This window comes from Carcharodon carcharias, chromosome 17 (genome assembly GCF_017639515.1).
Source record: "Carcharodon carcharias isolate sCarCar2 chromosome 17, sCarCar2.pri, whole genome shotgun sequence".
In the NCBI taxonomy this organism is placed as follows: domain Eukaryota; kingdom Metazoa; phylum Chordata; class Chondrichthyes; order Lamniformes; family Lamnidae; genus Carcharodon; species Carcharodon carcharias.
Genome location: NC_054483.1, coordinates 95,643,381 through 95,668,208, shown reverse-complemented (window position 1 = coordinate 95,668,208; position 24,828 = coordinate 95,643,381). Strand labels below are relative to the sequence as shown.

Here is a 24,828-nt window from a genome sequence, read left to right as displayed (position 1 = left end):
ACACACACACGCAGTTCACCCAGACATACACACACATGCAGTTCATCCAGATATACACACGCACACGCAGTTCTCCCAGACATATACAAACACGCAGTTCACCCAGACATACACACACACGCAGATCACCCAGACATACATACACAGGCAATTCACCCAGACATACACACACGCGCAGATCACCCAGACATAATCACACACACACAGTTCTTCCAGACATACACACACACACACGCAGTTCACCCTAGCTTACACACACATGCAGATCACCCAGAAATACTCATACACACACAGTTCACCCAGACAAACACGTATACACACTGTTCACCCAGACATCGACATGCACACACATTTCACCCAGACATACACACACACACACACAGTTCACCCAGACGTATACACACACATACAATTCACCCAGACACACACACACAGTTCACCCAGTCATGAACACACACAGCTCACGCAGACATAAACACACAGAGTTCACCCAGATATACACACACAGTTCACCCAGACATACACACACACGCAGTTCACCAAAACATACACACACACACAGTTCCCCCAGGCATACACACACACGCAGTTCACACAGGCATACACACACACACAGATCATGCAGACATACTCACACACACATTTCACCGAGACATACACACACACACACACACACTGTTCACCCAGACATAAGCACACACACACAGTTCACCCAGACGTATACACACACATACAATTCACCCAGACATACACACACATAATTTCACCCAGACATACACACACACACAGTTCACCCAGACATAAACACACACAGTTCACCCAGACATACACACACACGCAGATCACCCAGACATACACACACACACACACACACAGCTCACCCAGACATACACACACCCATGCATTTCACCCAGACAAAAACGCACACACAGTTCACCCAGACATAAACACACAGTTCACCCGGACATACACACACAGATCACTCAGACATACATACACACACAGTTCACACAGAAATACACACCCGCAGTTCACCCAGACATGCACACATAATTCAGCCAGACATACAAACACAGTTCACCCTGACGTATACACACACAGTTCACCCAGATGTACACACACACAATTCTCCCAGATGTACACACACACAGTTCACCCAGACGTACACACACACACACAGTTCACCCAGACATACACACACACACAGTTCACCCAGACATACAGACACACACAGTTCACCCACACGTACACACACACACTGTTCACCCAGACGTATACACACACACTGTTCACCCAGAAGTATACACACACACACTGTTCACCCAGACGTACACACACACACACACTGTTCACCCAGATGTACACACACACACTGTTCACCCAGACGTACACATGCACAGTGTTCACCCAGATGTACACACACACACAATTCACCCAGACGTACACTCACACAGTTCATTCAGGCGTACACACACACACACAGTTCACCCAGACATATACACATACAGTTCACCCAGACGTACACATACACACAGTCCACCCAGACATACACACGCACACACAGTTCACCCAGACATACACATGCACACGCAGTTCACCCAGACATACACACGCACATGCAGTTCACCCAGACGTACACACACACACAGTTCACCCAGACATACACACGCACACAGTTCACCCAGACATACACACACACACAGTTCACCCACACACTTCACCCAGATTTACATGCACACACATTTCACCCAGCCATACACACACACAGTTCACCCAGACATACACACACACGGAGTTCACCCAGACATACACACACACACCCACAGTTCACCCAGAAATACACACACACAGTTCACCCAGACATACACACACACACAATTCACCCAGACATACATCACGCACAATTCACCCAGACATACACACACACAATTCACCCAGACATATACACACAGTTCACCCAGACATAAACACACACAGTTCACCCAGACATACATACACACACACGCCGATCACCCAGACATACACACACACACACACACACACACACAGTTCACCCAGACATACACACACACATACATTTCACCCAGACAAAAACACACACACAGTTCACCCAGACATACACACACAGTTCACCCAGACATACACACACAGATCACTCAGACATACATACACACATGCAGTTCACCCAGAAATACACACATACAGTTCACCCAGACATGCACACATAGTTCAGCCAGACATACAAACACAGACCACCCTGACGTATACACACACAGTTCACCCAGATGTACACACACACAATTCTCCCAGATGTACACACACACAGTTCACCCAGACATACACACACACAGTTCACCCAGACATACACACACACACACACTGTTCTCCCACACGTACACACACACACACTGTTCACCCAGACGTACACACACACACACTGTTCACCCAGACGTACACACACACACTGTTCACCCAGACGTACACACACACAGTGTTCACCCAGATGTACACACACACACAGTTCACCCAGACGTACACACACACACAGTTCACCCAGACATATACACACACACACACAGTCCACCCAGACATCCATACGCACACACAGTTCACCCAGACATACACACACGCACACACAGTTCACCCCGACATACACACGCACATGCAGTTCACCCAGACATACACACACACACAGTTCATCCAGGCATACACACACACACAGTTCATCCAGGCATACACACACACACAGTTCACCCACACACTTCACCCAGATTTACACACACACACATTTCACCCAGACATACACACACAGAGTTCAGCCAGACATACACACACACACAGTTCACCCAGACGTACACACACACACACAATTCACCCAGACAACCACATACACCACACCCTGACACACACACACGCACAGCTGTCACACGCGCACAGTTGACACGCGCACAGTTGACACATGCACAAGCGTGGTTGACTCACACCCACGCATACACACATACAGAATTAACCCATACCTAGTTAATAACTATGTTCTAAATTCGGGAACATCTGTGCATGTAACTTCAGGAATAAATAGTCCATATAAAATCATCCATAAATCAAATCGGTAAGAACTTGCCTATTTCTAAACATCGCCAAGATAAAGTGTTTACAGGGATAAGGAAGTACAAACTGGATTATTTAGGATATAATGAAAATTAAATCAATAAGGTGGCTAAAAGTTCCAGACTTGGATTTTTAACCAAACTCAATAAATAACCGCAGTCTGCTGGCTCCATGTGTTAAAATATTGACCATTAGAAATAAACTCTAGATTAATTTGTATTTAAATGTTGTTTAATAACTTCCAGTGCAACATTATTTTTACTTCATTCCTAAAAATAAATTGCTTCCTTTTTTTAAAAGTTGCTGCATGTAGGTGTGATACTGAATTACAGGGGGAGTACATTGCCGCTCACTCTTGGCCTTAAACTGGGATATCGTAGTTACAGCTCTGACCAGACCTCGACTTTATGCCAACATCCTCCGCAATTACTGAATCTACAATGTTCTTAGCCTGGTCGCTAACACATTCGCAACTTATATTTGGGGAATAATTGTTTTTGTTCCACTATAACGTCATTTTCACCTTTAAAACAGTTTCTCTTCCCCATACTGGTTTTCATTCAAACAGCGACTGGAGTGGTTTCGGATTTAATTATCCGCATTGGGGTTTGTCTTTTCGAAAGGTCCCTCCTTAACTCAGACCACCAACTGTGCGAGTATTCTTGATCTAAATCCTTGAAAATGCTACTTGAATGTAAAGGATCCCCTAGTTGCCTCTGAAATAGTTATTACTTTTATGGCTTATAAAGGCCACGACTTTTGAAAATCAAATTCCCTTATCCCATTTCTATGAAGTACAATCTCTAGAGTTTTGGCTCCCAAATCAGACGGTGTTATGCAGATACTGCCTGGCTTGTTGAGTATTCCAGCAGGTTTTAGTTCTGTGATATACGTGAATTCGTTTGGTTTCCTTTATAAAGGTGACCCAGTTTTAATGTGCTATGTTGATTATTTCCCTTGTCAACTTTCCACACCCGATCAGCACTTCCTTTGATTCTAACTTCCTTACTTAGCTGATCTAAGGCCCAGTTCCAGGTGCCTCATATCATTTACCCCCGCCCTGGACATTGAAGACACCTGTTGGTGCTTGTTGGGATGGTTTTTGTTTTACGAAACTGTCCCTTTACGAAAAAAAACAAAAGAACGCGGACACTCTCAGGGGATGAGCTTTTCCCAACTCGGCTCCAGAAGGCCCTCCTGATAAATCACCGTGTGTTATTTTTGGTCAGCTTTTTTCAAACCAAAGCAATTAAAAAACAATTTAATTAGTTGACATCCCGCTTCTTTGAATGTGGCTTGGGACTATGTCCCGCCTCAACAATGTCAATCTCCTTGGAATGGAACCTGTGTTCTAGCGGGATACCAGACGCAGCGTGTCCCACCCCTGTTTAAATGATTCCCGCAACTGTGACATATAGACATGTCACAAGAAGTATGCAATTTAAATATTGAATTTAATCATTAAACAAGGGGGTGCGATGTATTTATTTTTACTTCTGTGCTTTTCATCTAATGTGCGATAGACATTTAGTTTCATATAGTAACATTCTAAATCTGAACCATTTATTATACAGAAACGGTAAGAAAATGGATGCAACTAATACAAAATGTCAAATGGCTATAAAACCTTCACAAAGGAATTTAAAGGCATTTCTTAAAACACAATTATGAACATAAATACTAATTATTAATCAGGGTTAATATGCTGGCCTGCCTTGTATGGTAACTAACATGTTTTGCTATTTTTGGATGAGGTATCGAGACGGTTTCCCCAGAAAACATTTACACAGTCCGCAGGGATAATACGCAGTGACACCTAAGCCTAGCTCGTCAGGTCAACTATTTAAACGATTAACCCACATATCAAAAGGTAACGAAATCAATTGCCCACAAATTCAGGTTTAAATGCAGTTGACATCCATTTACGTCATAAGTTGGCTTTGAGCTCTACGCTGTAAATAGCGCTTAACAATTACCCAGCTCAATCCACAGCCATGCCTCTTTATGGCGCTGCCAGCCAAACACTTTGTTTGTGACTCCTGTCTGGCTTCCATTCAAATTCTCCTAGACAAGGAGAGCTCTACGCATGCGTGTGTACACATGAACAGGTCTCTCCTACCTCCATTCTTAAACGTATCGAACATTGGGAAATGGGAGAACAGGACATTTGTATTTATGTCCTAATATTAAAAAAAACTGGGATCTACACAGGACCCTCTTTGGCGCTGCACTAGAATGACATCGCATGTGGTAAAATCCTTAAAAGTGGGAGACTGTCTCCTTTAGAGGGTTTGACAGCACTTCAGTCAGGAAAAGCTTCAAACCCCAACCTGGAGTCTCTCTGCTACTTTTAAGGTTGTATTTGATGTTATGACCGCAACCTACAACGTTTAAAAACTACAACATTCAAACTGAGTGATTTTCTTTTAAAAGAGTCGAAGGTTTTTGTAAATAGCGGCATTACAAGTCTCTCTTCCCCCCGCCCCCCCCCCCCCCCCCCACCCCCACCCCCACCCCCACGCTGATTTTTTGGGAACAATTAACTTAAAAGTTGAGAAAGGCAAAAGGAAAAAAAATGGTTTGTTTCTTCACGAAGTAATACCGCTCTTTGAAAAATGGGGGAAAAAAGGCCAGGGCATTCTCAGTCTAATCCACTGGGGAAAGAGGGGCTTAGTTTACAAGCAGGGGCGCTGCAGTGCTAGGGGATAAATGAAAAGCTTTTAACGGATTCGATCTTCCTGCTTCGGGAGCACAGCTTCTTTCAGGATTCTCCTTCAACTCAATTAGGAGTCGGCTTGTTTCATCTTTTCAGAAGGCACCGGGCTCTCCATATCACACAACCACATTCGCCTCCTTTCAAAATCCGATGCCAACTTCAGAATCCAGTCTCTCCTCGGCTGGCCTGTATTTCGCAGTTTCTCTCGATAATTACCGGACATGAGCAGATAGAATTCGACAACAAACAAGAGAAAAATAAAATCCGCAAGGGATTAAATGGGAGAAAACGTAATTAACTGTTGTCTTAGCGGAGACATATTTCTTTCCTGCAGAAACCCAACAAGTGGCGTGATGGTTAAGGCCACACACACCGACACTCGCTTCTTAACCCACACACAAAAAAAAACATGAATTTGCGGGAGTGAGACAGGCACATTTTACTATTCTCCTTGTTGGAGAATTAGAAAGCTTGTTTACTGAAGAAAATGACACCTTTCAGAACGGGTTGTTCTCCTCAGCTCTTTTTAAGCAAAACGATTTTTTTTCGTTCAACTGCACACCCGAAAAAAGCTCACGCGTAATTTCATTTAAAGTAGAAAGAGGCACCCATAGAAATCTGTTCAGCGTCAATCTCTTTTCTGCGGATCATATTAACAACCCAATAGGGAAATTTTGGGAGGGATGCAGCCGAGACATGCTGAGTGTTAATGTGTCCATGCTTTCTCGGGTTTATGTAGCGGTATACTCAATAATAGGCAGTGGTTAACGCATTAAAGACGGCACACCTGTTACTAAAAGTGGCCCCCTCCCTGCCAATGCCATGAAGCCCTATTCCTATAGTAATCCAAATCCATGCCTTAAAGAAAAAAAATTTAAAATCATGCATTCTGGTTAATTTTGAACCACGGTGTTACCTCACAGCTGATAGGTTTTTAATTTTTTTTTAAACTTTTTTGGTCCATTCACGCGACTGATTTGAAGGCTCCGTAGTGACCAACAGTACAAGGACCCACACCACTTCAGAGATAGCTCAAAAGACAGACGTCCAACGCACAGTAGACAATGTGTATGGAACCCAATATTTAAGTTATCAGGAAAGAAATTTTTCAAACCAGAAAACAGCATCTTAATTATTTTTATTCAAAAAAATCCTCAACAAACACATATTAAAGCTTCTCAATATTAACTGTATCTATTTTTCATTTTACCTCCAGTGACAGAAAAGTTTTTAAAATTTGTGTTAATATTTAAGGTGACCAATTTGATGGTCAAAGAAATTGCCCACATGGCGTATTGGGGATTTGCACCCTGTTCTTCATATTCATCAAGTTACAATCCCAATAAAGTTTTTAAAAAATCTATTTTAAGATAAATTTTAAAGGTATCGTATTTTCTTTAAAAAAATCCCCAAATGCAAAGAATAACTCAAATTGAGTCTGTTGTTAAGGAATCTTGAAAAAGAAAATCAACACCAAAAGAATAGTATTCTATTGCCTGTTGTTCAAGAGAAGTGTCTGTGGAATGGGGCCCAAACCAGGGTGTGCATGTTTGGAGTGATGAGAGATTGGGGAAGATTAGTTAGAAGCTGCAGGTGATTGGGTAAAGGTTGTGGGAGAGTAGCAGTAAGACACAGGAGAGTGAAAAGCTTGTGGGGAGCAGTGAGCCACTCAAGGGTTGGAACAGAAGGGAACAGTGCAAAAAGGAACAGGAACATCGGGAATAGCCGTGGGACAGCCAGAGCATCATATTACTGATTTCCCAAATAATAAAAGGACATACAAATGGCTTTCCCCTTTCCTACTCAAAGATCCAGAGTGGAAGCAAATTTTCTGGTTACTCACAAAATGGGGGGGCGGGGGGGTTGAAAACATCTTTACACAATCAGTGTAGTTGCTTGTGCCTATGTTCAGTGGGTCATTTCACATCAGTATAAAGAGATTTTGGGCACTGTATCAACGTTAAGTAGTGAATATGGTATGACTTGGATGCAAGATGCCCACATCAAACCTAGGCAAGTAATGCAGATCATTTTAAGAGAATTTAAGGAGATGGCTTTACACTAGCTGTTCTATAACTGTAACCCACACAGACCCATTCAGAAACTTTTTAATGAAAACGTAAACTTTTTTTTAAAAAAGCACCATATTGACTACCCCTCCAGCTTGTTGCTCAAAGTTTAATGGCATTTCAGTGCCAGTGAGCAAAGCAGATTTGGCAGCACAACATAATTCTGCTGGATATTCATTGTTACACTCCAGATATTGGTTTGGGCAAAGTCCTTCCAGAATAAAGGATCCCAGAGAGTGTTTACAGTATATTACTTAATGCATTCAGCAGGTACGAAGCAGTAAGCGTGATGCTAGGTTGACTTATAATGATATGAGTCATGAAATTATATTACTACATTGCAATCATTCCTTAATGTGTTTTCCTTTTTAAAAGAGATTTTAAAGTTGTGGGTTAAACATTACTTGTCTGCTTCTTTCAGACCACAACTGTCAAGGCACTCTGTTGTGTGAGCAAGTGCTGCTGGCATGGAAGGATGAATGCGAGTGACGCTGGCATGAAGTGATTAATGAGTAAACCTTACATTGAAGTATTAGGGGCAATACTTAAACGAATTACCCTCAAACACAATAGTAGGTATGGATCATACTTTTAAGGATGTAAAATTACATAGCAAAATTCCAAAATTGACCAAATAATTCCTAGTCACAAGTAAAATGTAAGTGTGCATCAGCCAGTGAAATAAAATTGAGACTTCAGGAAATAGCAATTAAAAAGTGCTCAGGGTTACTTTTATTACAGAGTAAGAATAAAGTACTTCAATGAATCAATTTACAGAATTTAATTTCCTTCATTTTTGTCTGTCTTACAAACAGTAGTCAACAAACTGAAAGAGGTCATAAGAGTAAGATAGTGAAGACTATGTTTCAAATTGAGAGTGCAGAGAAACAATCAGAAGAAAACACCATCATTATCATCAATGATCTATGACTCAAGATGTGCATCAAAAAGGAGAGAAATGTGCTGAAGCAAATCAAAAGTAATTTCATTACTTGTGATTGCTACAGGCTAGTGCTTCAAGTTTATTTTTATATTTCTGCAAAAAAAACCAACAAAATTCACATAGTACAGCCCTGAGTAAAAACTGAAAAATAGCAATTTGTGTGCAGTAAAATTTGTCATGTGAATAAAGATAAAACAATGCTGAACATTTTTCACAATGTGAATAATGAAAAACAAATTAGATAGAACATTAATGCAGGTAAAACATACAAAACACCTGGTCAATAAAGTGAAATGGAGACAACAGCCAACTCTGTATGCAAGACTGGAACATCATGGCTTTTTTTGTTTTATTATTTACAAAGTAATGTCACTGTCAATCCATTGCACAAAGTTAGAAAGTACAGTGTTACTGCTAAACTAAAACAAAATCACGTTGCAGCTGCAACTGGTAAAACCTGTGTGAAATATTTTAACTTACCCAACCTAACTTCCTCTGTGTTGACAGTGCCCAATAATTGAGCATATTTTCTCTAATTTTTTTTAGCTTTCTCGTTCCTTTTTTTTTAGTTTTTTGGAAACTGTGATAAACGCTTGCCGTGTGTAGTAAAGGCCACTGCACATATTCAGAAAATCTCAATACACCAACTTCTGCATGATTTGAAAAATACATACAAAACATTTTCCCCCAATTCTCCTCATCTTATTCCACTGTACCCTTTACATTTTGAATTGTTTGTTCTGTACTTGATACAGTCTTATCCTTCAGGAATTTCCTTTGACCATCTATTGTATACAAATGCTGGTTGAAGAATGATAAAGGGTAAGAACAAAATAATGAGGGCAACAAGTCTTATGTGTGTTGGGCCATACCATTCACCAAACTGCGTAGCTGTTTCACTACCGTCTCCATCAGTTTCTGTTTGTCACGATCATTTTTTCTGAACTGGGAAAATATGTTATTCTTTTTGTTGGTGTCTTTCATTCTGAAAAAGAAATAAACCACACTTTTAGTGATATACAGCTTCCAAAACTTTCTACATATTCAAGTAAATGTTATTACCCAACACAAGTCTATTAACAAAACAGCACACCATTCACTGAAAGAGAAAAAACTGGGTGATATTTGAAAGTATGACTTGGTGTGGCACATCATGTTAAGAGTATGAAACAGGCCTCCTAATTCCCAGCCTCCATAAACTTCAGATAATCCAAAACTCTGATGCCCATATTCTGACTTGCACCAAATCCTGTTCATCCCATCACCCGCGCTTGCTGATCTACATGCAGTGCCTCAAACTTAAAATTCTCACCCATGTTCAAATCCTTCCATGGCCTCATTCCTCCCTACAGGCCCTAGAAACCTTAGCAAACTGTGCATTTCTCCAAATTTGGCCTCCTGTGCATCCCCAATTTCCTTCTCTCCTCTACTGGTGGCAGAGCCTTCAGCTGGCAAGGCCCTGAGCTCTGGAATTCCTACTTTAAACCTCACTACCTTTCTCCTTCTTTAAGATGCTCCTGAAAAACCTACGTCTCTGACCAAGCTTTTGGTCACCTGTCCTGACATTTCCTTATGTGACTCAGTGTCAAATTGTGTCTGACAGTGCTCTTCTGAAGTGCCATGGGAAGTTTTACTACATTAAAGGAGTCACATAAATACAAGTTGTTGTTTGAGTTCCCTGCCTCACTATATTGAATTCCCAGAGATTAAATATTGAGGAAATACATTTCCATAAAAAGCGATGGGGGAGGAAACACTGGGAAAATAATTATGGTCAATTGTTGCATACATCCTCAAAGCTGGGTCAAAACAACATTAGGAGGAGGTTTGGATTCAGGTTAGCTATAGAATGCATGGTATAATAAAACCTTAAATAATACTGTAATTGTTTAAAATCAAGTGCAACTTATGACTATCCCAACTCCAGTCCATAATTTATTTCCAAACAAGCAATTTTACAAGTGGACTGACAGGGATGCCCAGCTAAATCCAGTTCGTGTATTCATATCGGTGGACATCCATTTCATCTCAAAAAGGCCCTGAATAGAGTCTTAAAATAAACACACTTTCAATTAAGGCAAGAGACAGGCATGGCCCCAGAGATCTCTTGTGAAAAAGATAAAAGATCGAAAAGCCACCTTTTATATAAATACATTCCAGTCAGTCAATCTCCCATAGAACTATGTACAAACAGTCAAAATTATGTATAATCTTCAGGGAAGTGGGGCTAAAGGGATAATTGGATCAGGGCAATCAATGCTGTTACTAGTTGTGTCCCTTCTGATTTACTTAATTTATATGCTATTCAACTATGAATACTAAAACGGCATGGCATTTATCAAGAAAACAACTAGAGTTGGTTAGAACACAGGAATCTCTCTGTTGTAGCTCTCTAAAGTGCCAACCCTAGCTCACAGCTGATAGCACTCTCACCTCTTAAGTTACAAGGTCTGAGGTTGAAGTTCCACTCTGGCACAAAAATCAAGACAGACTCTCCAGTGCAGTACTGAGGAAGCGTTGCAATGTCAGAAGTGCTATCTTTTGGATGAAATGTTAAATCAAGGCCCCAACTGCCCTTTCAGATGGATGTAAAAGATTCCATGACACTACCTCAAACAAGAGCAGGCTATTCATCCCTGGTGCCATGGTTAATATTTATCCTTTAATCATCATCACAAAATATCAGATTATCAAATTGCTGCTTGTGGGAGTTTGCTGTGTGCAATTTAGCTGCCGGATTTCCTACTATAGTAACTACACTTCAAAAGTACTTTATTGGTTGTCAAGTGCTTTGAGATGTCTGGTTTATTTCTTTTAGTACAAGCTAAGGAATTGGGAGATCTACCACTGATAGGAAGGTGCGCTTACATTAGAAGTTTACCACGGTATAAATTTCAGATAAATAGTAAATAAACAACCTATAATTGTGACTCCCAGAAACCATCAGTTTATTTTAAAACTTTATGTTGAATGTCAGCATGTTTTCTGGATTCAGTGAGGTAAGGTGCCTTGTGCACTGCCTCCATTTGTCTTACTTCATCAGCAGTGGCTAGAGGTAAGAAATTACATCATGCAATTCTTCAGCTACTGATATTCACCCACAGCTGATCATGTTTTACTGGTTGCCATTCAATATGCATTTCTCTTTCCCGATTATCCAGTTGAGTGGGAACTGAATCTGCATAGATCTATTAAGAATTTATGATTATTGACTTATGAAATTTCAGCTGATATATTTTGCTGAAAATAACTTGCCTTTAATAAAATCATTACAGACCAATAAACCACACAACACCCATATATTTAGTATTCATGTATACAGAGCCAATGCAGAGAAGCAGCAGCCACAGCAAATGCAGTACTGGTTAGTGTTAGTAAGATTATTAAATATAAAACTAAGCACACTATCTTATCCTTGCAAAAGATCTTGGTTAAAGCTTATTTAGAAAATTGTAGCTAGTTTTGGAACTTTCATATGGTTCATGATACAGAAGCTATGGAAAAGGTTCAGAGGAGCCATAAGAAGAATTCCCGCCTTAAAAAAATTTAGTTACTTAGAGAGGCTCAAAGATGCTGCATTGGTTCACTTTGCTGATGTATATAGGTAACTTGATGAAGGTATATTAAAACATATAATACAGCAGCAAGGCCCACTTCAGCCACTCCTTGTGCCTTAAAACTCCAAAAGTCCCATCTGTTCTCTTCAACCAGAGAACCTGCTCTGACAGCATCCTGCTCGGTTCCTAACACAAAAACAGTCTTTTCCTCTGCCCTTCAGAACAGCAGCTGCCCTGGTTTCTCTCTTCATGTCCCTGTGCTGCACAAAGTAACTGTCCCAGGTATGAAACCTGTTACTTGCTTTTCAATAGACTTATCGATCTCTACCAGAATCGTAATAATATTCAAGCACTGGAGGCAGTTCAGAGATGATACCATAAAGCTGATGCAACTGAGTGGTCATTTTATTAAGGTGGCTTGGAAAAGGTAGATCTGGAAAATTACTTCAAAATAAATTGAAAGTATGACGAGGTGTCACGGGTTCAAACTATAAAAGGTAAAGCTAGAATGTCTGAAAATCCTTCATATAAAAGGCATGAAGTAGATTTAAGTTGAGCAGTGGATCCAAAAAGGCTGGAATAATTTAAGAAACAATTGGATACTGCAAGGGAAGGCATGGGAGAACTTGTCAGCTATTCCTGAATGGATAAACTAAGTTGAATCAAATGGTCAGCCTTATTTACATTTCCTTTATGATCATTTAAAAAGTGATACTTCCTCTCACTAGCCATAATCAATGAATAAAAAAAGGAAAAAAATATACCTCCAATTCATTTTCTACAAGTCTTTGGATTATTCAGAAACTGTAACTATCTCCAGCATGTGTAGAATTTCATTATTTACAGTAATTCCATTACTTAATTTTGCAGAATAATAAAGGCTTTGTTTCAGAGAACATGGTGATATCCATTACTCAAAATTTTTCTGATTCAAGTACTCGCACTCAAGTAAACACTGCAGCAAATTAAATTCAGCTCCTGGGATGAGGGCGAGGGAGGAGAAGGGCAAGTTGTTTATGAGTGCTGTACTGAAGATATTCCTGCTGCCAATAACAGGGAGTTTGGGTCAGAGCAGCGGGAAATTAAGAAAGCCAAATTAGAGAGCAGTTTTACTTCTTTTGGGGAAGAAGAATTTTATCCAGGTTGGCCATGTTTATGGCTGTTACCATCTTGGCTGTAGCCAATGTTTAGAGCGGGAGGGAAAAAAATTCGAGAGTCAAGCCTGGGTTTCTGAACAGTTGGAGTATCTAAATTGTTCCATTTATAGTTTTTTTTATTCATTGGATGTCGGCGTCGGTGGCTAGTCCAGCATTTATTGCCCATCCCTAATTGACTTTGACTCTTAAATACCCTCTGAACAATCACATTGTTGTGGATCTGGAGTCACATGTAAGCCAGGCCAGAATGGCAGACTTCCTTCCCTAAAGGACATTAGTGACCCAGATGGGTTTGTTGTAAAAAAAAACAAACAATCGACAATGGTTTCATGGTCATTAGACTTTTAATTGAATTCAAACTCCACCATCTGCCATGGCAGGATTTTAACCCAGGTCCCTAGAACATAACCCTGGATCTCTGGATTACTAGTCCAGCGACAATACCACTACACCATTGCCTCCCCTATAGTAGGGAGCATGAGCCAAATGAAACTGGTAAAGTTCTGACAGGTAGGATTTAGGCTGCAACACTATGAGGGCTGAAATATTGCCTCCCTTCTCAGTCCTTCATAGCTGAGTAATGGTTTTTCAGGCACCAAAAGCCATACAGAGGCACCAGATAACCCAGTTCTATATTAGCAAACCAATCTTTGCCAGATCATGGTTGGACTGTAAGTCCTTGGGCTCAGAAAGGGCTGCGACTCCGACTTTATTTGAGAACAGGGTTGAATTGAAACATGAACATCAAGTCATGGGCAATCATCTGTCAATATTCAACATCTGAATAATAAATGGATATGAAGGTGAGGGCTTGTTCTGGGAGAGGTGGAGACACTTTTGGCTAAAGTCTCCATGAAATTGTAAAGGAATGGAGTACAGTTCCACAATGAATTATTCTGCAAAATTAAGGCTTCCCAATGATTACTTAATGGTTTAGGTTTAAGAAAAACCATGAAATATGGAACAAAACATTACATTATGAGGAGGAGAAATGAAGTGAAATGTAAATTTGTAATGACTGGGATAAAAATAGTGTAAAATAAAGTACATTAAGTCCTCGTTTCAAGTCACCCCGCTTTAAGTTGTTTTTGTTTCAGGCCTGTTTTCCCCGATTTAAGTTGCGATTTTCACTTTAGAGTCATTTTGTGTCATTGTTGTCCGTTTTCATTGCTGTCTGTCATTGGCGCCTGTTGTCATCATGCAGCGCACGCGTCATTGTGCGTCTGTTCCCTTCATGTGACATCGTGTCCTGTGGCCCAATTAGCACCATTGTTAAGGAGGCTTTTTCCACTGTACTTGAGGCAGCATCAATTTTTTTTTAAATCCCTACAGGCCAGAAGTTTTTTTTCAAGCAAAAAGTTGGACTTAAATTTGATCTAAATGTTGAGTTTGAGGAGCGCCTGCTGTAGGTAAGACTTCCAGATTACTTTTAATCTTGAGCCAGAAATGGCCAGTAAGTGCTGGTAACAGCCTGCTGCTGCAAAGACAGCAAGAAAAGCCATCAGCCAAGCAGTGAAATTGGATGTTTTGAAACATCTCAAGACTAGTGAGTGTAATCCAATTTGAATTTATACAGGGTTTCTTTTATAATCAGTGATTTATTTTGTTTTGCAAGCTATTTCAGCTAGAAATGTACAGTACTGCACCATGTATGGTACAGTATTTCAACTTGTACTTTGCTTCTTCTGGGCAAGAAACAAACTCCAGCTTTAATATTGTGATTCATGGGTTCCCATAGGAATCAAAGTTGTTTCACTTAAAGTTGCAATTTCCAGGAACACAAACACAATTTAAAACAAGGACTTACTATACAGTATCTAAATAGCACCAGCCTTAACTATATCATGCTGCACTGTTGGAGGTGGCATCTTTAACTATCTCAAATGGGTGTAAAAGTTCCCAGGACACTATTCAAAGACAAGAAGGGGAGTTCTCCTGCAGTCCTGGTCAATATTTATCCCACCACAAAAATCACCAAAAACAGATTATCTGGTTATCAATTTCATTGTTGTTCATGGAACCCTGTGCAAATTGGCTGTGTTTTCTTATTTACAACATTAACTGCATTTCAAAAATATTTCACTGGCTGTGAAGCACTTTGGGACATCTGAAGGTTGTGAAAGGCACTAAATAAATGCAAGTTCTTTCTTTTAAGATGTACAGAACTTGGTCAAAGGCTTAAAATTCTGCGGTGAGTAGCTCACCTCCCTAAAGCCTGTCCACCATCTACAAGGCACAAGTCAGGAGTGCGATGGAATACGCTCCACTTGCTTGGATGAGTGCAGCTCCAACTACACAAGAAGCTTGACACCATCCGGACAAAGAGATCCATTTGATTGGCACTCCATCCACCACCTTAAACATTCACTCCCCCCACCACCGATGCACAGTGGCAGCAGTGTGTACCATCTACAAGATGTACTGCAGCAATTCACTAAGGTTCCTTCGACAGCACATTCCAAACCCATGACCTCTACCACCTAGAAGAACAAGGGCAGCAGATGCATATTAGGGCACCACCACCTGCTAGCTCCCCTCCAAACCCTGCACCATCCTGACTTGGAACTCTTTTGCCATTCCTTCACCATCACTTGGTTAAGATCCTGAAATTCCCTTCCTTGGACCATTTTGGAGATAGTGACAATTATACAGTTAGATTTAGCATCATTATGGAAAAGGCCAACGGTAGAACAAGAGTAAAAGTTCTATATTGGAGAAGACAAATTTTACATGGCTGAGAGGTGAACTGGCAAAAGTGGACTGGATACAATTACAAGAAGGGAAAACAGTGTCAAATCAGTGGGAGGCATTCAAAAGCGAGATTCTATGGCCATAATGTAGACATATCCCCATAAAGAAAAAGGGTGGTACTGCCAAATCTAGAGCCCCTGGTTATCCAGAAGCATACAGAGTAATATAAAGCAGAAAAAGAAAGCTTATGACAGTCACAAAAAGCTTAATATTGTAGAAAGTCTATATAAAGGAGTATACAACGTACAGGGGTGAAGTAAAAAAGGAAATGAGGAAAGCAAAAAGGATAAGAAAAAAATACTGGCAGGTAAAATCAAAGAAAACCCAAAGATGTTTTACTAGTCCATTAAGAGCAGGGGAATAATTAAGGAAGGGTAGAGCCTATCAAATATACATGGTAACTTGTGCATGGATATTGAAGATGTGGGCAGGGTTCTCAATGAGTACTTTGTCTCTGTGTTCGCTAAGGAGAAAGATGATGCAGACATTCCAGTTAAGGAGGAGGAGTGTGAAATATTAGATACAATAAGCATAATGAGAGGAGAAGTGCTGGAGGGACTGACATCCTTGAAGGCAGATACATCACCAGGGCCAGATGGATTGTATCCCAGGTTGTTAAAGGAAGCCAGGGAGGAAATAGCAAATGCTCAGAGGATAATTATCCAATCCTCACTAGATACAGGCAAGGTATCAGAAGATTAGAGATCTGTGAACATTGTACCAATATCTAAGAGGGTGCAAGGGATAGGTCAGAAAATTATCAGCCAGTCAGTCTGACTTTGGTGGTGGGCCAATTATTGGAATCAATTCTGAGAGACAAGATAAATTGTCACTTAGAAAGGCAGGGATTGATCGGGGATTGTCAGCATGGTTTTGTTAGAGGAAGATTGTGTCTTCCTAACTTCATAGAATTTTTTGAGCAAGTTACAAGGATTGATGAAGGTAGTGCAGTGGATGTTGTCTACATGGATTTTAGTAAAGCATTTGACAAAATCCCATATGACAGACTGGTCAGAAGTGAGATCTCACGGGATACAGGGGAAGGTGATGAATTGGATCCAAAATTGGCTCAGCAACAGGATACAAAGGGTATTGGTCGATGGATGTTTTTGTGAATGGAATTATTGAGGTATTGAATACAAAAGCGGGGATGTAATCAGGAACTATATAAAACGTTAGTTAGGCCACAGCTAGAATTGTGTACACAGTTCTGGTCACCACATTACAGGAAGGACATAATTGCTCTGTAGAGAGTGCAAAGGATTACAAGAATGTTGCCAGAGCAGAAAAATTGCAGTTTTGAGGAAAGATTGGATAGGCTAGGGTTGTTTTGCTAATATCTGAGGAGGCTGAGGAGTGGCCTAATTGAGGTGTACAAAATTGTGAGGGGCCTAACTAGGTTAGACAGGAAAGACTTGGTTCCCCTAGCTGAGGGGTCAATTGCCAGGGGGCATAGATTTAAGGTGATTGGTAGAAGGATTAGAGGAGACATGAGCAAAATCCTTTCCACCCAGAGGGTGGTGGGCACCTGGAATTCACTGCCTAACTTGGTGGTTGAGGCTGAAATGCTCAACTCATTTAAAAGCTACCTGGTTCTGCGTGCTGTAACATGCAAGCTTACAGACAAGGTGCTGGTGCTGGAAAGTGGGATTAAAAATTAGTAGCTAGTTTCTTTTCTTCTCTCTCTTTTGGTTGATACAGACATGATGGGCTGAATGGCCTCTTTCTGAACCATAACTTTTCTATGGTACTAACAGGACTGTGGGTGTACCTACAAGACATGGACTGCAGCGGTTCAAGAAGGCGACTCATCACCACCTTCTCAAGGGCAATTAAGGATGGGCAATAAATGCTGGCCTAGCAATGCTCACATCCCGTGAAAGAATAATTTAACAAAAAACTTCTTCTCTGATGTTGACCGTTCTTGGTGTTTCTCCAGGTTTTTTCAACTGTAGCCAAATTATGCATTATGCACAACCAATTGCTCTTGATAGATATATGCTATAACTCTATGAAGATGAGTCATGTACACAAAAGTGGATAAACAGATTACTTATTCATTGGTTTTGAAGTCAGTGTAAACTGCATTCACAAAAAAACAGCATCAAAAACTTAAAACATCACCACAACAATCAAAATTTATTTCTGTCTTAACAGGAAACTTACTTAGATTACCAAAAAAAAAATCTCATTAGATTGCTCAAAGGGATAGTTTTCAATGTCATTAAGTTGGATGTTAACTGCTTTAGATGGTAGCTACTTTCCCAAACAGGTTTAGGACAGCAAAAATCAAAGCAGTTTATAATCAAGCTTGTCACAAATGCTTTAAGTCAATGGCTCATAAATCTATGATGTTAAATATGCACACATTAATCATGAAAGTAATTTCTAAAACATAAAATGCAATTCCCAATGGAGCCACATAGCCTCAATTCACAACAATGAACGAGCAGCACTGCCTAGAATATGCAAACTACTTACCCTCTGTAGATTCTGCTTTGCAACAATTTAGCAAAAGAGGAATGATGAAATAATGAATGATGAGAGAAAGGCAAAACCTACTTCAAGCAATTAGAAGAAGGACAGTTGCAAAATTCTGATGTTAATGTACTGGAATTTGCAATGTGCATTTTGACCAAAATTCCAGTTTATATCTAAAATGCAAATATAAATAATATAACTTCCTGATCTTATAAATGACAATACAAAATGGAAAAGAAAGTAAACATGAAATAAACTAAACAGACTAATACTTTTCTTCAGAATGCAAGTCATTTAAAATAATACAAACCACAACAAAGAATCACCATGTTACATATTGCCTAAGGTAGTTGGTAACCATACTTAACACACACGTAAAAGAGGCATAAAGCTGTATATAACTGCTTACTTCTCAAGAAGGATCAGAGCTGTGCTGGGATTCACTCTCAGATACTTGGATGTGGCTTGCCCATAATCAGCTAGATATGTCGACCAGTCCCACACCATAAACAGGTCAAGTAGCTACAAAAGGCAAGCAATACATAGTATTACACACTTTTAAAATAAGTACTGGTGTAATTTATATTTAAGTGCCTTCGTGTTGGAAGGAATGCATCTCTCATAGAATGAAAGTAGGACTGAACCAAAAGCAGGTTACCCTGAGACTTCTTTTTCACGCAGTTAATTTTATTTTAAAGCCATTAGGCACAAATAGTTGAAACACAATTCAAATCAACTCTGCAACTTTGAATTGTTAGCCGATTTGAATCGAAATGCAATAAGCATCATACAAAAGAAACTTTTCCAAGTTTAAAGTACTAAATGCCAGAAGCCACTTTGAAGAGATTAAATTAACAAATTCGAACTGGACAGGTGTTAACAGTCTGCTTCAAACGTCTACTCATTTCCTGATTTGCCGAACCCAGTGTTGTACAAGTAACTTGATAAAGTACTTGTATTTTGACGCTTGGGTTCCAGGACAGCTACACTGAACTACAAACCTGCAACCTCTTAAACGTTACTCATATTTTTAACTGCATCTTGTATGTGATACTGTCTACCATTGGAAAGCCAATGGAAAACAGAACTTACTTTCCCTTTCCTTGTCCTCTGTTCAGAATCATATTTTATCCTTGTGGCTCCCTACCATGATTTTCTGAAAATCAAAGTAGCAGGGTAACAGAATGACTGCATTTTTCCATCAATGTCAGCAATCTCTTTGAACAACGCCTCAATTCCTGAATAAACGTTGGTTGTCTTTTAACAGGTGTCAGTTTAATGTAGTTGGCAGCACTCTCAACTTTTGAGGTTGAAGCCCCGCTCCAAGAACATATAATAAGGGCTAAAATCGCAATGATGTACTCAGGCACTTTTGAGATGCAATTCTTCAGCTAAGACATTAAACCACTTCCAGTTTGATTGTTAAACGGGGTTGTTAAAATTCCCATAACACTATTTAAAAAGGGATAAGGAACTTTGCTGATGTTCTAGGCCAAATCACTCCTTCAACCAACACCAAAAACAATTAGTTGTTGATTTATCTATGACAGTTTGCATGTAGGATGGCTACCACATTCACCTACAGATGAGAGGCTCAGAGTCATGTTACGTAGGGAAGAACTAGCTTGTATATTAGGCCATTCTTGGTTTCCCAGTGAATAGTATGCCTTTGGAACAAGTTGCCAGCGTGTGCGGTGAACACAGCTTTGTTGTGCATCTTCTGGAGTGCAGGTCATGCAATACAAGAGGTGGGTGGGTGCTTATGTCTTCTGAACCAGTTTGATTGCCTACACAGAGTGAGAGGAATTTTCCAGATTTTCTTGCCCTAATTGTTTTTTCACCTCTCCGAGGAGATCACGTGTCACTGGGTGGGTAGGGAGTGTCTGTACTGTTATGGATAAGGCATCAAGACTGACCAGCTAATCTTTTCCTGTCTAATATTCATCAGGCTATAATAATTTACTTAAGTCTTTCTTTGAACATTTTTTTTAAAATCTTGTATTTATGTACATATGAACATGTTTGGTTTGGACGGTCAACCTCTTCTGTGCAACAATGGCAGTGGTGATCAGTGCCATCGTCTACCAAGCCTAAGAGGTAATGTAGCTGCCCCTCCTGCAGCCAGAGCAGGGATAGAGGACATCACAGCGGGCCTCCACAGTGTCCAAAAGACACTGGAGAGCTGCAGCCTTCTTGCCTTTTGGGGCCATGTCTTCTTTGCTGAAGTCCTGGGCTGGAAGCACTGAGTGCAAATGCACTTTAAAATGTGGTGCCTGGCGTGATGAAGTGGCAAGGTGATGATGTGGCGGACGAATGAGAGCCCGCCCACCATGGAAACGGCATGTTTCCCGGGAACGTGTAAGTAACATAGCGGGTTTGGGATGATACGGCATGAAAACCTGCCATCACAGCCGGCAGCTAAAACATCGTTTTACTCACCCACTACTGTACTTAGCGCAAATCTGGGACAATTTCACCCTTGGTTACTAGAGTCAGTCAGGTACGTTTCATTAATCTGTAGTCCAACCTTGAGGTGGGGCAGTGCAGAGCAGCACAGTCCCCCACCTACAGAGAAGTAAAAATGAATATCTATATCATCTTGCTTAAAATACATATTAACTGACTGATTATTGGTCAAGCCGGTCACAAGAAAGACTGTTGAATTTGTGACTGTAGAATGCCACAACCTCTATAGTGCAATTAAAGGTTCATAATTGTTTTGCATAGAACAGTTCTTTATGCAGGTCACCAAGTTAAAACTTGTTTTACAAGAAATATGTTTTTTTAAAGCATCAGGGTAATTTGTACAATGCAACATGTAACAGAATTGCTGAATCACAAAATTGTTATGGAGTTGAAGGAGGCCATTCAATCCATCCTATCTGCACTGGCTCTCTGAATGAGCAATTCACTTAATGCCATTCTCCTGACTTCTCCCAGTAACCCTGCAAATTCTCTCTTTTCAGGTAACAGTCTAATTCCCTTTTGAATGCTCAGTTGAACCTACCTCCACCGCATTCTCAGGCAATGCATTTCAGGCCTTAACCACCTCACTGTGTTAAAAAGATTTTTCTCAAATTGCTTTTGCCAATTACTTTAAACCTGTGCAGTTTCATTCTCGATCCTTTCACAAGTGGGAACAGTTTCTCACTTTCTAATCTGTCCAGACCTCTCATGATTTTGAATACCTCTAACAAATCTCCTCTCATCCTTCTCTTCTCCAAGAGAAACAGTCTTTAACTCCTCCAATCTATCTTCATTACTGAAGCTCCTCATCCCTGGCACTATTCTCAGGAATCTTTTCTGCACTCTCTCCAAGGCCTTCACATCCTTCCTAAAGTACAGCACCCACAACTGGATGCAATGATCCAGCTGAGGCCAAGCTAGTGTCTTATACATGTTCAACATAACCTCCTTGCTCTTGAACTCTATGCCCCTATTAATATGATTACTGTAAAAGGAATTTAACTGCTCTCTCAACCTGTCCTGCCACCTTCAATGCCTTGTGCACATATACACCCAGGTCCCTCTGCCCTTGCACTCCTTTACATTTGCACCCATTAGATGAAATATCAAGCCAGTAAATTCAAGATTTCATACTGTGTCAAAGGTGGGAGCCATTGCTAAGAGAAGAAAACATACTTTCAGAAATCCGGATGATGCAAAAAGTACCAAGGGGAAAGTAAATGGTCAAGATTCTATGCCACAAAATATTGCCCATCAAGCTTTTCTACATCGGCTGCTTATCCATGCAAACCTTTCGCAATCTTACCTTATCATTATATTCCATGTGTGCTTGTACTTCAGCATAGAACAAAAATCGTAATGCAAATTACAAATGACAGCCTTAACACTCTGAAATTTTCCTTGGGCTTCATGCATCAAAGCACTAAAATACATGTAACTGATATGGAGGATGGCTTGCAGGATGGGTAAGTCTGTCACTGTGCCTGTGCTCCTTCAGAGCTCCTGTAGGTAATTATAGGCCAGTCATCTTAACATCTGTGGTAGGAATGTTAGCCTTTAATTAAGGATGAAATTATCAAGTATCCATGTGGAGAGAAAATAGTTAGAAGTCATCATGGATTTCAAAAGGAAATATTGTGCATGACAAATCTCCTTTGAGAATGTAACAGATATGGAGATAGGGAAAATACCATGGAATGTAAATAGATTTTAGAAAACTCTTTGACAACATATCAAATGGAGATTTAACTAGAACGGACTAAGAGCTGTGGAATTAGAGGAGGACAGCAAGCTGGATTAAAAATTGGTTAGAAGGGTGAAAACAGTAGTTGGGTGGGTAGTGGTATCCCATAGGGTTCAATTCTGTGGCAACTTCTGTTCACTGTGTATATCAATGATTTGGATACAGATGTAGAAGGAATTATGAGAAAATCTGATAACCAAAATAGGAGATATAGTTAATTCTTTAGAAGACCAATAGGAGCTGTAAAGAGAGGATGAGATGTTGAAATATGCTAAAAAGTGGCAGAAAAATTCAATGTCTAAATGTGAGATAATGCATTTTGGTTTAAAAAAAATCAGTCACTTCACTCTGAAAGGAGGTCCAGTGCTGTGGAAGACCACAGAAATTTCGGGGTATAACATCACAGGACATTAAAGACATCACTTGATATCAGGATGTAGAAAAAAAATTGTTGAAGAAATATTGGAACAGGGTGGGTAAATATGATCAGGTCTCAAGAGGAAAGCCTATTACAAACTGATTGAGCCAAATGGCTTCTTTCTGTGTTCTAACTTCTATGCATTGTTCTGTATAAGCCAATATTAAGAGCAAACAAAATATAAACAGTTATTTGCAGTTTGCAGATGCATGGTCTACAATCATATCTTAAGATTTACCATTTGGAAGAAGTAGAGGGGATGCCAATGCCTACAAAACCTGCACCCTAGCAACAATCAACAGTTTTACGAAAGGAAGAGAGTGGGAAAGCTGGAGAGAGAAAAAAAAAGAAAAAGTTTGAATCTCCCCTGTCACTCAGGATTTATCCAGAGGGTAGTTGAGTCATACAGACCAGGGAACTTTCAGCTTTAATCACCATCCTGAGTGATGGAGAGATGATTGGACAACAAGAACCATCCAGGAACTTCTGCTGGACGTATATCCACAAGGACAGGATCAGGCTCAATTATGAAACCAGCGCATTCAGCAGCCACGGAAAGAAAAAGCTATCAACGGCTTTTGATGAAGTTGGAAGAGGAGAAAACTTGACAGAAAATTGGCAAGAAAAGCATTTGAAATATAGAAATTGCTCACTTTTTAAGCAAACAATTTATTGCCTTAAACTTAATCAGTTCAATGCATAACAGATCAAACTGAAAAATGGCAGAAAATGAAAATTTGAGCAATAAAAATGCTTTCATATAAGTTGATAATACAACCCAAAATCCAGAAATAGCCTAGATTACATAGCCTGCCAGTTCAATTGTAGCATGACTTATCTCTTAACCATATTGAGAACTGAAGTCCTAGAACTGCCCAACAGCAGGTTTTGTCAATTCTCAGGCACGTCAGTAAAATGATGAAGCACCTTACTATGGCAGAGAACTTCTTTAGAGAAGAGAGGGAAGAGATTCTGGCATTTGGCTCCTATTAGATAATTAAAGAATGGTGCTGACAATAGTTATAGATTACCAAACACCCATGACTATCTTTTCCTCCAAATGAAAACAGACTACATGGTGCTGAGTGTTCTCAATGTCTATGTTGTTAGAAGGGTGGGGAAGGAAAGGGATGAGGAACGAAACAAAGAGTCAGGGATTAAAGTATAGCCTCTAAAATGTAAAGCATACTTTTAAAACCAATTCCTTGTGCATTTTATTTAAGTAAGGAGTTAATTCAATGAATGCATGAGTTAACTATTGTCTTCTGAAATAAAACACGCTACTCTTTCAAAAATGGTTACTACTTGTACCTCATTTTTTTTTCTTTTATATTGCCAGTTAAGACTATGTCGCTACTGAACCATAAGCCACTTAAAACCACACTTGTGACTAAACTGAGAATCCAAACAAATTCAAA

The 24,828-nt window shown here is 40.0% G+C and overlaps 1 protein-coding gene across 9 annotated transcripts in view; it reads right to left on the bottom strand.

Annotated features, from left to right (window-relative positions):
* Positions 1 to 8,602: 8,602 nt before the first annotated feature.
* LOC121289876 (exocyst complex component 6-like) overlaps positions 8,603 to 24,828 on the bottom strand; it is a 187,942-nt gene continuing 171,716 nt past the window's right edge. For 8 of the 9 annotated variants that reach the window (XM_041209798.1, XM_041209802.1, XM_041209803.1 and 5 more), the window contains 2 exons: positions 19,192 to 19,304; positions 8,603 to 9,821 (listed from right to left, as the gene is read on the bottom strand). In XM_041209798.1, coding sequence (XP_041065732.1) covers positions 9,689 to 9,821; positions 19,192 to 19,304 — 246 coding nt within the window. In that variant the 3' untranslated portion in view covers positions 8,603 to 9,688. The remainder of the gene's footprint in view (positions 9,822 to 19,191; positions 19,305 to 24,828) is intronic. The other variant, XR_005945666.1, reaches the window with a different exon arrangement.